We start from the raw sequence: 14,400 nt of genomic DNA on the forward strand, positions 1-14,400 counted from the left end.
CTTCTCCAGCACCACAGCTCAAAAGCATCCACTCTCCTTCTGTCCTCCCTAGTCATTGTCCAACTCTCTGATGCCTAACAAGCGATTGCAAATACCATGGCCTGTATCAGGCGCACCTTAGTCTCCAGAGAGACACTGTTGCTCCTGAGTACTTTAGAGAGGTCCCTAACAGCAGATTTTCCCATCGCGATACGCTTTTTGATTTCCTGACTGCTGGTGCCAAGAATGTTGACTGTGGAGCCGAGCAAACTGAAGCTGTGTACAATCTCAATCTCTTCACCATCCATCCTGATGCTGCCAGTTGGTCCCATGGGGAGAATCTTTGTCTTCTTGACATTGAGCCTCAGTCTATACTGAAGGCTGCAGTCCTTGACCCTTCACAGCAAGTGCATGAGGTCCTCCTCAGTTTCAGCAAGCAGGGTTGTGTCATCTGCATAACGCAGATTGTTAATTGATCTTCCACCAATCCTGATGCCACAATTCTCCAGTGAAGAAGAATGAGTAGTCGGAAAACATGGGCTTGGTGACAGGAATGAAGCTGGAGATAGAATGATTGAATTTTGTAAAATCAATGACTTATTCATTGCAAATACATTTTATAAGAGACACAAACGCAGGTTATGCACATGGACTTCACCTGATGGTATGTATAGGAATCAGATCGACTACATCTGTGGAAGGAACCGCTGGAGAAGCTCAATATCAGCTGTGAAAACTAGGCCGGGGGCTGATTGTGAAACAGACCACCAATTACTCATATGCAAGTTCAAGCTGAAGCTGATGAAAATTAAACCAAATCCACAGGAGCCAAAATATGACTTTGATTTCATACCATCTGAATTTCAGAATCATCTCAGGAACAGGTTTGAGGCCTTGAACACTAATGAGTGAAGACCAGATGAGTTGTGGGAAGATGTCAAAGGTATCATCCAGGAAGAGTGCAAATGGTCATTACAAAGACAGAAGAGGAAGAAAAGACCAAAATGGATGTCAGAAGAGACTCTGAAGATTGCACTGGAGTGTAGAGAAGCCAAAACACAAGGAAGAATTCAAGATACTAAAGAGCTGAACAGAAGATTCCAAAAGGCTGCTCGGAATGACAAAGCAAAATACTACAATGAAATGTGCGAGGAGCTAGAGTCAGAAAATCAAAAGGGCCTAATCATATACTCCTTTTAAATAGTTATTTCCTTCATCTGTTCCAATGCAATGTTCATTATTTATCCTCTCTTTTCTTTGTTACCCCTCAACCCCCATGTCAGTCCTATTTTATAACAGTGGTGTTACACAGTATTTGTCCTTTTGTTACAGATATTTCACTCAGTATAATGTCCTCCAGTATTACACATGTTGTATAATATTTTATGAGTTCCTTGGCATCGTATTCTATTGTGTGACTATACCATATTTTTTCAATCCATTAACTTATTGACTGGCACTTGAGTTGCTTCCATCTCTTTGCTATTGTGAATAACACAGCAGTAAACATAGGTGTGCATACATCTGTTTGGGTTGAAATTCTGGTTTCTTTAGGGTATATTCCTAGCAGTGGAATTGCTGGTTTAAATGCCATCTTTATTTCCACCTTTTGGAGAAAGCACCAGACCACCTTCCATAGTGGTTGTACCATTTTACATTTCTACCAGCAGTAAATAAGAGTTCCAATCTTTTCATCAGCATTTGCTGTTTGCTGGCATGTTGAACTTTGCTATTGTTACTGGGATAGTAGTTTGGTAGAATTAAAAAAAATTAATTTTTGCCTAATTGCATGTTAGATATAACTTTAATGTTATGGTGTTAATTTTTTAGGGAAACGAATCAAACAGAAAATCTTAAACCTAAGGTGAGAGGACGACTCCAGAGGCCTAAACCCAATTTATCAAGAGCAGTTGGGAAGAAACCAGCTATCTCACAAGGAAAAACAGATACTGAGAATAAGAGTTCTCATCCAGAAACTTCAATTGAAAAGGTATGAAGTAAAATATCTTTTAGAAATAAAATTTTCAGCTTGTACTTAGAAGTATTACTATGGCTATTAAAACAAAGATACAAGAACTTACATAGTTAATTAAGAATTTTTTCTTATTAGTTTCTCATTTGTATATCTCTTTAGAAGCTAGTATAATTTTTTCCAAGGGGTGTTAAATCTATCTTTTGTTTACTGAGAAAAATTTTTTATTCAAGCTATTTTTAAAAACTAGGGATATGCAGAAGGGTGACTCAAAACAAAAAAAAAATACTGTATTATAATGAAATTTGTAAAAATCTGGAGGTGGTTAACCAAAGGAGAAGAACACACTTAACACTTCTTAAGCTGAAAGAAAGAATTCAAGCCTTAAATTTCAATACTGGAGAATTTTATAGACGTTGAAATGGAAATTGAATGATGCTGGAAGCCTCGAAAGAAAATGGAAGCAATAAATAGACTCACTATCAACCAAAAATAATTGGTTGACATTCAGCCGTTTTCACTCACTCTACTCATTGCTGTCAAGTCTGAAGCCCTAGGTCACCCTCCAGTCAGTTTTCAGAGACCGTAAATTGCATGGAAGGAGATTGCCCATCTTTCTTCCTCTGAACGTCTGGTAGATTCAAACCGCCTGCCTATGGGTTGGTAGGACAATTCAAATTCACTAGGCCACCAGAGCTCCCCTCAGCAGTTATAGGAAGTAGCATATGCCCAGCGTGCCCTGTGTATATGTATGTACGTTATGTATTGGTATAATTGTGGATATGTGTGTAACTCTGGTTGCATAGTCCATAGAAAGTTTTGCTGCTAACCTAAATAAAGGTGACACCTTTCTGGCAATTTGAATCCACTGGCAGCTCAGTGGGAGAAAGATGGGTCAGTCTCTTCCTTTGGGATTTACAATCTCCTAAAAAAATCTGCTGGAGATTCAGTTATGCGAAGATTCTGACCTGATGACAATGAGTTAGGTAGTTACGTATATGTGTGATAGTTTTTTTTTCTTTTCCTTAAACTGTTTAAATTTTTTTTTATACGTTGTGGTAGTTTGTAGTCTTATAAGTTCTTTTTAATTCTAGAAAACTTAAAATTATACATTGATGTAACACTGAAGTAGTGCTTGTAATTTCCCAGATCCACCTAATCTTTTAGTAATCTTTTATCCTTTTTAAAAATAATGCATTGTAGTATTAGTTCACTTTGTAACCTGCTTTAGTACTTAAAATTTCATAAATGCCTTTCCCTGCCATGAATAATTTTTTGAAAGCATTATTTTCAGTAATTTTAAAGTTACGGTTTTATGTGGATATAATCTAATTATGTAACCATTTACTTGCTAATGAAAATTTTGTCCAAATACATTGCTGTTTTACATAATGTTCCAGTAAATATCCTTGTACATAAATATTTGAATACTTTTCTGTAATTATTTTCTAGAATAGATTCTTTGTATTAACTGGGTCAAAGAGTGTGAATATTCTTTTTTTTTCTCTTATGTGTGTACCGTCAAATCAGATTGACTGGTACAGGAGGAGATTGTTCCTCCTTCTTCAGCAGAGCATCTGGTGGATTTGAACAGTGCACCTCTGAGCTTGCAGTGCAGCTTCTTGCCACTAGGCCACCAGAGCTCGCCAATGTGTGAATATTCTTAAGACTTACTAATTTGTACCTATATCATTCATGTATAAAATTACTTGTTTTAACACATTCACCTCTGTATTTTGCATATTTAAACTCTCTTTTAATTAATAGTACAAACAATGAATATTATTTTAGTTTACACTTGTTTGAACTTTTTATAATCAGTGGATTAACTGTGAAAGTTTTAATTCCTAGAATCCTATGGGAAAGGATAAAATTAATACTTTGGACAGTTTGGGAATAGAGAATTCAGAGAACGAGAGCACAGAAGCTGGAACTGTATCTAAGTAAGTATTTCTGAGAGTAAAAGAAAAATAATCTTAGGGATGAGTGTAATAACTTGTTTTATACTTGATGCCCTCTGAACTCTATTTCCAGCTAGTGTACCACTGTTCATTTTAGCCATAGATATTGTTGAAACATGAAGGAAAGTCTCTGTATTTGAAATCATAGGAAGAAATTATGATATGGGTTCATTAAATTAGCAATACTTCTCTCTTAATTCATTAACAAGAATTTAACAGAATCTTGTTAAATAACTCATTAAGAGATATTTTCCTGTTTGGGTTTCCAACACAGGTGCAATAATAAAGTTCCTTGCAGCTTTCTGTTTGCCCTCTGGTGGCAGCCAAGATTGAATAGGGGAAAGCAGAAATTTAAAAAAGAGAGATTCCTGGATAATTTCTTTGAATCAAGAGGCTTCTAAAGGAACTGTTTAACTTGGAATGGAGATCTCCAAGATCTCATTCTTACTTTAGGATGAGTCTGAACAAATGGATTCTGTTTTGAACCATGGACTGTATTTAGCACTATGTCTTGTTGCTTTGGTCAATAGTATTTATCCAAAGTAAGGAGTTTTTCAATTTTGTAGTGAACCTTTGATCCAAACAAATACTTTTGATAGTTAGATTTTCAAGATCATGTCTGTTCCAAAAAAGAAATTGGAGTTACCCGAATACCTTTGAAGATATGAATCCTGTTATATTTTTAATGGCTAATTTATTCATATTTGGGAGAAGGAAATACTATAATGAGTGCATATGGATGCTGAATAAATAATTGATTTTTTTTTTCAATATCTGTGTGATTGTTCTAGTTTGAGTGAACAAATTTGTCTGCAGGAAGATAGTCAGTCAAAGACTTCCAGACCTGTACGACTAGCAAGGGGCCGATTGCAAAGGCTAAAACCAAATGTTGGTAAAGTTGCTGAAAGAAAAGAAATTCTAGCATCACAGCAAGAATTTGGGGCCAGTGAAGAAAAAACGAAAAATGAACCTAATGTTGATAAAGCTGTAAGTATTTTGATTTCTCCCCCTTTTTTTGTTAATAATATTAGTCTCAAGATAGACCCTACTTTACCTTCTTTTTATGACAGCAATATTGTATGATTTTTCTGTGTGTGTCATTTATTAACTATATGGCTGAAATTTGATAGCTAATTGTAAAACCAGTTAACTGAGCTCTCTGGGTTTGTAGTATTTACATAATGGGTAATCTAGTTTCACCCATCTTTTTCTTGTTATTTAATGAGTAAATGAATTACTCTTTCCTTTTGAAAATACCTGGAAATATGACTTTTTAACAATGCCTAATGCAGAATAGCATTAAAAAGAAAATTTGACTTTTAATTTGACAAAGATCATGCTTATTCACATAATAAATATTAGTCTTCTTGATAAGGGTAAAAGTTGGTATCATTTGAGATTGAATTTCTTCTATTATAATTACCAGAATCCAAGAGAGAAGAGTCAATGGTATAAATCTTAGAGTCTAGCAGTTATTTGCTTTCTGATTAGGAGAACAGAATGGGCTTTCAATTGAATTAAAAGTTATAACTAAAGATACTTTTTAAGATATCTTGAAAGAAACAAAAGAAGATGTCCTTTGACATTATTTTTATTATTTGGAATTTGTTATTTTTGTTTTACTTACTGTTTAAAATTTGCAGTTAAATGTTATTAAAAGTATTATTTTCTTTTTAAATCTAAAATTTTTTAAAAAATTTTTTATTAAGTTTCCTGAGCAAATGGAAGATCAGTCATGTAAAGTTGTTGCTTGTGGAGATACTGCATCACAGTCTGAGAAAAAAGATACATCTTTTCAAAATGTGCAACAGGATGAGCCCATGAATGTCAGTGAATGTGTAAGGTAAGTCTTATCTTAATACTAAAGACATTTTTAATTTTTGTATAAAGCTTTAAAAATTATTAGATCTATTTTTTAAAGGAAAAATAATTAGACTGGTATTTTATCTGTATATGAAGTTGCTTAATGTTTACAGTAGAACTTTATTTTTTAATCCTGCTTATCTTCTAGCCCTCACGTTACTTTCTTAGTTATGGGGAATTTGAAAAGTGGATGTGGTCAGGTTGACTTCTACTCATAGCAACTCTTTATGTAACAGAATGAAGCCCTGGGTAACCCTGTGCCATACTTAACAAAGTAAGAGTTAAAATATGCGTAGAAGGAGTCTGATGACACAGTGATTAAGTGCTCAGCTGCTGACCAAACATTGGCATTTCAAACCCTCATAAGCACATTTTGTGGGAAAAAGATGTGGGAGCCTGCTTTTATGGAGCTTTATTGTCATTGAAATCTTAGTGGGCACTTCTGTGTCCCACAGGGTTCCTGTGAGTGGGAATCAACTCTGTAGTTTTGGGTAACATGGACAGCATAATTATTTAATGTGCATATTAAATTGGATGTCTGTGTCAAAGAATGACATTGATTTTCTTGATTTTTGTTTCTTGGAAATGAGAGTGATTATATATTGCCTCTATTTAACATTTGGGGAGCTCTGGTGGCCTAGTGATAAGAAGCTGTGCTGCAAACCCAAAGGCATGCAGTTCGAGGCCACTAGCTGCTCCATGGGAGAAGGATGGGCAATGTCCTTCCATGTGATTAACCACCTCTGAAACCCCAGCGGAGAGTCAACTATGGGTTGGTTCTGACTCTACGGTATACAGCATCAATATTTAACATTTATATAAATTTTATGTAAAGTTCATATAAAAACTCATCCTTATCGTAGCAGAGCTCCCTATGGTCATTATTTCTCGTCTGAAGAGCACTCATGGAGATTGATGGAATCACTGGACTCAGAACTCAGGCTCACTCATTGCTGTCGAGTTGGAACCGACTTATTGCTGACCCTTCAGCAGGGTTTGAGTGACTGTAAGCTGCATGAGAGGAGATGGCCCATCTATCTCTTGTGAAGCTGCTGGTGGATCTGAACTGCCAGAGAAATGCTCCTTTTGGGTTACAGCACAATTTTCATTGTAAAGGAGAGTGCACAGAATAATCGACTCCTTTGTACCTACTACCTCATTTGAGCAGTTGTTACTGTTTTACCACCCTTTATGTCTGTATGTACATCTATATTTTGGTCTATTCTGTATTTTCTTACAGTTGTATTAGTCTGTTTAAATGATACCCAACTGAAGAGTGAAAGCTATGTTTCTTGAATTAATTTAAGAATCTTTATTAGAATATGTGAAAACTTCCTTATTTCCTCCCCCTTTCTTTGGCTCCCTTCTTTCTTACCTATAACCTTTATTCTGCCCAAGAAAGCAACCTGTTTTTCCATTGTGCCATAAATCTTTCACTGCAGTTGGACCCTTGACCAACATGGGGCTTGGGGAAATTGACTCCCATTGAAAGCTGAATATCTGTATATAACTTTGACTTCTCAAAACTCAATTTCTAATAGCCTGCTGTTGATCAGAAGTCTCACTGCTAATATAAACAATTAACACATATTTTGTATGTTATATACATTATGTATTGTTTCTATTGCTAGACAAAAGATGTTATTAGGAAAATCATAATGTGGAGAAAGTACAATTACAGTATCGTACTGTATTTACCAGTACCATAAATTTATATTGTCTATCCTTATCACTTAGTCACTAGAGCTCCATTTAAAAAAATAAATCATCTTTATGTTGAGTAGGATGAGGAGGAAGATGAAGAGGAAGGATGGGTCTTGTCTTAGGCATGGCAGAGGTGACGAGGTGGAGGAGATGGAAAAGGTGGCAGGAGAGACAGGTATACTTAGTGTAGCTTTATAGAAGTACATAATAAGTCACTACATTATTTGTAAACATTTGTCAATATAGTTATTGAAAAATATATGTAAGTGGACCTATGCACTTCAAATCCATATTGTTAAAAGGTCACTGATGAATTACTTGTATATTACTTGTAGATATCTGGTTATTTGATTGTTTACTTACATTTTTTAGTTTAAACTAATTTAAGTAGTCTATGTGGTTCAGTAGAAAATTTCCCCAAATGTTCTTTATTTTAGAATCCATGTTGTTTATAACTAATATCCAGTTTGATCTCAACAACTTTTTTTTTGTCCCAGAGTTGTTGTTGTTACATAGGGCTAATGTTGCATAGAGATAGTTGTATCATAGGGGTAGTGATGCCACAATGAAGAATGAATTTAAAATTCTACTTTGACAAATGAACCTTCAAAATACTCTTTTGAAACTTACTCTCTTAGGCTAATAATGCATCATATCCACTTCATAGAAATAGTTAGAGGTTTGTGTCATGGCTAGTGATTTGTTTTATGGAAGTTTAGAAATATTTTATACATTTTAAAACCCTATAGTTTAGGAAAAACAGTTGTGGACATGAAAGCAGGCTTACACTCTTAATACTCATTCCATGTTCCTTCTTCAGTTTTGTTTATCCTCCTCTCTTTTGTTGTTCTTTCTTTCTTTCTTTGCTGTAATCTTATGAGAGAATTTCTAAATATTCTGTATGGGTCTTTCCCCTCCCCCCATGTTTAATCTTTAGTTCAAATGTAGAGTTCTGTATAAGCCAGACACAAGGCTTGAGATTTGTTATTCTCTTACATAGGGGAATGCAACAGAATGATCTTTCCATATTTTCTTTAAAAGCTTTCAAGCAAATGATAGCTCAAGGCCGTGAAAGATCTATTTGACCAAACCCATTCTTCCTCTACTAATGGTTCTGACATCCATTCTTTCATCTTAATACAAATAATGAAATGAGATTTATAGTCAGACCATTTAACCATTTAAAAATATTTAGCACCAGTTTGCCCCCTGTAATGTAAAACAAAACATGAATGGCTTCAAAACATACACTTTAAAAAACAATCAGATAGTTATTTAAAGAAAGCAGTACTTAATCACCAATAGATTTTCCAGAAGTGGCATATGCCATTCAAAAGCCTAGCCACTCTCATGCTTTTCAGGTGGAATACCTAGCTTGACATGCACAGACCATGAATGACAAGGTTGAAAATCTTCTGTATGTTTTAAATTGAGAAGTAATTTAGTTCAACTACTTATCTGATTTCGAAAATCAGATACTGTCCTTTGATTGGTTAGGCAGCAGGTATAAATAAACTCTGAGGGATGACCTGCCCTGTTAATATTGGACTCCGGTGGAATAGCTGCTTAGAAATGTTTGTTGACCAGTTCATGAACTCTAAGAAGTTACATTTATTTCTCTTTGATCTATAAATGTTAAGCTTATTAAATATCTTAAAACAGTTTAAAAAATGTCTTAAAACAGTTTTAAGCACATGGAATATAATTACATTTGTATCTTAAAATTGTAACTGGTGTTTATATAATAGTCTTTTTCTTAAATTTTAATCATTGACTTTTGTCTTTATTCATATTTCACTCTAATAACATAGTGAAATTACAAATAAAGTCTTTGATTAAAGCTTCTATATGTTTAAAGAATATGTCAATGTTTTATGAGAACTTCACTGCTGACCCAAAGACAGAGCTTCTGGTGGTTCAGGAATGACAGGCAGCCTTCTCCTGTTCAAGTGATAGCCTTGGAGGGCCAATGGAGGGTCAGCTATCGTTTCAATGAGATGCATAAATTTTATACTCTCCAATTTACTAGCACAGCAACCTTACTAAAAGCTGTATGCTTATGGATGAAGATGCAGTGTATCATAAATTGGAAAACAGAATGAAATCTACCTAAACCAAAATCCACTGCTTTCAAGTTGGTTTTCACACAAAGCAGCTCTCCATTGGGCTTTCAAGACTGTAGATCTTAATGGAAGGATACTGTCCCCTTCTGTGAAGTGACTGGCGTGTTCGAATTGTTGACCTGTCAGTCAGCAGCCCTGTACATTATACACTGTGCCACCAGGGCTCCTTGAAATCCATCCCGGAATAATGAAATTTTCTTTATTAGCTGATATTAATTTTACCCTGAATGTTGTCAGTTACTAAAATTGATGCTAGATATAAACACCTGTTTTTAAATAAATACAACTTGAAAATTAGTCTTGTTCCTAGCTTTATGTTGCAATTGCATTTTTAAAAAGTTGTTTCTGTGAAGAAGAATAGACTAGTGCCTGGAGTATAGTTTCTTGTAACATTTTGTGTTTTTTTTTTTTTAAAGCTCTATGTGTATCATTACTTAATTGTTCAGCCTAATGCTGCTTAATAAGTCCAGTGTCTTTACTAATCTACTTTTTTCTAAGAGGAGTGACCTCTCTTAACTTGCTACTCTTAACTTGTTCGTTTGTTTATTTATTTTTAGTGGTTTCACCATCCATTATTATAAGCAAAACAGAAGTTGCTATATGGAGAGAGAGGACCAGTGTTTTTCTAGAGCAAGGTGTTTGTTCTCGAGGGTTGGTTCTATGCCCAGTAGCATTCAGAAAACCACAAAAGCTTCTTTATTTCATGTACTTTTCTATTTCCAGTTTGTGTTATGGAATCACTAGTCTTAAGAGTTTTATATTAAATAGCAAAGAAGGAAGGTCCTAATTCAGATCTTAAGACTATCTTATTCAAGTCATATCTCCATCCAGTTTTTGAGATTTTGGTCAACCTTGATCACACGTAAGTGATTTCTTAACTTATGACAAGGTATTAGTTTGAGTAAAGCAGTATGTAGGTAATGAGGGAGAAGTAATAGGTAGACCTTGTTCAAATGCTAATTCAGAATACTGGAGAGTCTTTTTTAGGCATGATTTGAACAGGATGGTAAGGAAGGCATTTAGAAGATGACTGTTGAAGGCCACTTATGGGTGTGATGTTATTAGTAGGTATCTCTTGGAGAGGGTCTTCATGCTTGGGAAGTAGAGGGCTGACGAAGGAGAAGACTTTCAACCAGGTGGATTGACACTGTGACTGCAGCAGTGGGCTTGAAGATGTCGGAGATTGTGAGAATGGCACAGGCTAGGACAGGGTTCAGATCTATTGTTTAAAAGTTGCCATGAGTCGCACTCAACTAGATGGCACCTGACAACAACCTAACAGTTATATATATATATATAAAAAGGAGCATGGTGGCCTAGTGGTAAGAAGCTGTGCTGCAATCCTAAAAGTACACATTTTGGATCCACCAGCTGCTGCCCAGGAGAAGGATGGGCAGCTTCCTCCATCACTAGTGCTCTATTAATGAAGAGTTATGCTACCAAGCCAAAAGCGTTTGGTTCAAATCCACCAGCAGCTCTGTAGGAAAGAGATGAGCAATCTCTTCCCAGGCAATTAAAAATAAAATAAAATAGACAATTAAAAAAAATTACAATTTCTTAAAACCTGTTAGAGCATCTGACTAATGATACATAATAACACTTGTTTGTGTATGTACACACACCCCAACCCCCCACATCTATAAAGAAATACATTTAATTACTGTCAAATTTACTTAGTTTCAAATGTTGTAATTTTTTTCTTTTATTATTAAAATTTTACACATAGACTCCTGAGTCTTCCCAAATTTATTTTTCACTTTGAGAGGTTTTGATGACTTGTACCTATCCATAAATGCCTTCAAATAGCAGTCTAGATTAAAATTTGATTATCTCTCTTTTTTTTTTGTAGCATTCAAGAGAGTAATGAAGCAAATACACTCAAACAATCCCGAACTGTAAGGACTCGATTCCAGAAACTAAAACCAAATCTAGGAAGAGGAACTAGAAGAAAACAAGTTTTCTCAAGGGAAGAGGAACCAGAGAAGACTTTTGCCTCTGGAGAAATGGAATCAACTTTGAATGAAATTATAAGACTAGAAACTTCATTAGGGGAGAAAGTATCAATGGAGGTGAATCCTACTAAAGAAATGGAGAAAGATTCCAAAGAACCTGAAACAGGAGACATCTTTCTAAGAGAGACTATACCAGAAATTACTGACATTGCCATGGAAATGGAGACAGGTTCAAAAGAGACTGAAGAGATTTCCCCAGCTGAGAACATATTAGAAGGAATTGATGTACTTGAAGCAGAAATTGATTTGGAAGAAACTAAAAAAAGAGAAATATTCCCATTGGAAAAGGCCTTGGAAGAAGTCAGTACTATAAATAGAGTGGAGATAGATTTGGAAAAAACTGAAGGAGAGTTTTCCCCAAGAAAGAAGTTAGCAGAAATTATTGCCACTGAGGAAAGACAAGCACATTTGGAAGAAACTAGAAGAGAAATACCTTCAACAGACCAGGCCCAAGAGGAAGTTAAGACTACAGGTGAAGTGGAGAAAGGTGAAGAACCTGAGATTTCTTCACGAATGGAGATACCAGAAATGACTGCCACTGCTGAGGAAAGAGAAGCAGACTTAAAAGAAACTGGAATAAGAGAGATATCTTCATGGGAAATCATTCCAGAGGAGACCAGAACTGCAGGTGAAGTTGAGAAAGATTTGAAAACAACTGCCAGAGAGACTTTTCCTGGAAAGATAATAGTAGATTTTAATACTGCTCCTGAGGAAAGAGAGGCAGATGTGGATGAAACTGAAGGAGCGATATCTCCATTGGAAAAGGCGCTAGAAGAAGTAAAAACTTTAGATGAAATGGAAACAGATTTGAAAAGTACTGAAAGACTTATTTCTCCTAGGAGGAAGATAATAGAAATGATTGTTGCACCTGAGGCAAAAGAGGCAGATTTAGAAGAAACTGAAAAAAGAGACATTCCACAAGGGAAAAAGGTTCCAGAGGATGTTAAGACTATAGGTGAAGTAGAGAAAGATTTTAAAACAACTGAGAGAGAGATAAGCCTAGGGAAGAGTATAGCAGAAATGACTGCTAACCCTGAGGAGAGAGAGGCAGATTTAGAGAAAACTGGAAAAAGAGAAATATCCCCATGTGAAAAGATTGCAGAAGATGCTACGGCTGTAAGTGAAGTAGAAAATGATTTGAAAGAAACTGAAAGAGGAATTTCCCTAAGGAAGAAAATAGCGAAAATGACTGCTGCACCTCAAGAGAAAGAGGCAAATCTGGAAGAAATGGAAAAAGAAATTTCTCTTAAGGAAAGTTCCTCAGAGACAGTCAAGACTGTAGGTGAAGTAGAGAAAGGTTTGGAAGAGACTTCAGTAGAGATTTCGCCAAAGCAGGACATACCAGAAATGATAACTGTTTCTGAGGAAAGAGAGATGGATTTGGAAGAAACCAGAGAAAGGAATATTTACCCTTGGGGAATGGCCCCAAAGGAGGTCAGTAGTATAAGTGAAATGGAGACAGATTTGGAAGAAGTCAGAGGAGAGATTTCCTCAGATGAAAATATCATAAAAGAGGCCAGTGCCACAGGAGAGAGAGAGATTGATTTGGGAGAAATGGGAAAAGAAAATATTTTCCTTATGGACCTGGCATCAGCAAAGATGAGTATCTTTGAGGAAATGCAGGCAGATTTGAAAGATCCTAATGGAGATATTTCCTTGAGGGAAAGAGAATCAGAAGATATCAGTGCTGCTGAAGAAACCAATTTGAAAAGTGCAAGAGAAAAAAATACTTTTCAAAGGGAGAATGAACCAGAGAAGATTGAAATCTCAAAACAGACTGAGACAAGTTTGATACTGAGCAGTAGTGATAACTGCAGCCTTGCACCTTCAAAAGATATACAAGTATGTATTTTTCTATCCTTTCAAAGTTAATTTTGAATGCTATTTCAGAGGGAAATTTGTCAGACTCATCCCTAAAACTGTGAAGCCCTTTCAACATATGTGTGTTTAAGATCTTGAAGAAAATTAAAAGGTGTTTTATTTAATGTCATTTTGAAATGGATTTTGTAGGTAAAGGGGATAGAGGAAACTGGACTGAATTTGTGCCAACTCTGATATGAACATGGGGTTATTTCTTTTGACCATATTTGTATCCATTTTTCTCCTGTTCACTCCCTTGGATTCCATGTTTGTTTTGTGGGTTTTTTCCCCCCATTGTTTTGTACGTCAAATCAGATCCACTGGCACAGGAGGAGATTGCCTCTCCTTCTCCAGTGGAGCATCTGATGGATTTGAACCCTGTGCCTTAAGGATGGCAGTGTAGCTTCTTGCCACCAGGCCACCAGAGCTCCTTCTGATTATTTAAGTTTCTATTTATTTGAACTAATCCCTTAATATTTTAAGGACATTTCCCCCAGTACTTTCCTCACTCAAGCATTTTTTCCTGATTTGATATTTGTAGTTTGCAGGACTCATAATAGGAAAGGAAAAATTCCTTGAACTCTAGTATTAATGTTTGTAGATGACATTTTATTTAGAAATTAGAACATCTTGAGTCTTGTGGCTTTCCCCACTCTGATTCTCTTTTTAAAATTCGTAAAGAATCTTGTAAATGTGCTAATTTATTGTGACTCCTCCTCCAGATCATTAGCAATGATATAGTATCAGCAGAGCGTACACCTGGAGGAGAGAAAAGAAATTCTGAGGCCGAAGAAGAAAAGCAGTTAAGTGAGTCAAAGACTTCATTAGGAACTTCAGAACTTGGTAAGACAGAAGACCATGGAATGCAGTCTCCAGATGTTCCGGAGCAGATTTTAGATACCACTTTAAGGTATAATTATATAAGT

The 14,400-nt window shown here is 35.6% G+C and overlaps 1 protein-coding gene across 1 annotated transcript in view; it reads left to right on the plus strand.

The window, feature by feature from the left end:
• The window catches only part of BDP1 (B double prime 1, subunit of RNA polymerase III transcription initiation factor IIIB), a 124,632-nt gene that overhangs the window by 45,972 nt on the left and 64,260 nt on the right, over positions 1 to 14,400 (plus strand). The window contains exons 13-20 of the mRNA XM_006900046.1: positions 1,810 to 1,969; positions 3,803 to 3,894; positions 4,704 to 4,899; positions 5,622 to 5,755; positions 11,452 to 11,986; positions 12,134 to 12,911; positions 13,077 to 13,456; positions 14,197 to 14,384. Coding sequence (XP_006900108.1) covers positions 1,810 to 1,969; positions 3,803 to 3,894; positions 4,704 to 4,899; positions 5,622 to 5,755; positions 11,452 to 11,986; positions 12,134 to 12,911; positions 13,077 to 13,456; positions 14,197 to 14,384 — 2,463 coding nt within the window. The remainder of the gene's footprint in view (positions 1 to 1,809; positions 1,970 to 3,802; positions 3,895 to 4,703; positions 4,900 to 5,621; positions 5,756 to 11,451; positions 11,987 to 12,133; positions 12,912 to 13,076; positions 13,457 to 14,196; positions 14,385 to 14,400) is intronic.

Source organism: Elephantulus edwardii, unplaced genomic scaffold, assembly GCF_000299155.1.
Source record: "Elephantulus edwardii isolate Elephantulus edwardi_28Jun2011 unplaced genomic scaffold, EleEdw1.0 scaffold00271, whole genome shotgun sequence".
In the NCBI taxonomy this organism is placed as follows: domain Eukaryota; kingdom Metazoa; phylum Chordata; class Mammalia; order Macroscelidea; family Macroscelididae; genus Elephantulus; species Elephantulus edwardii.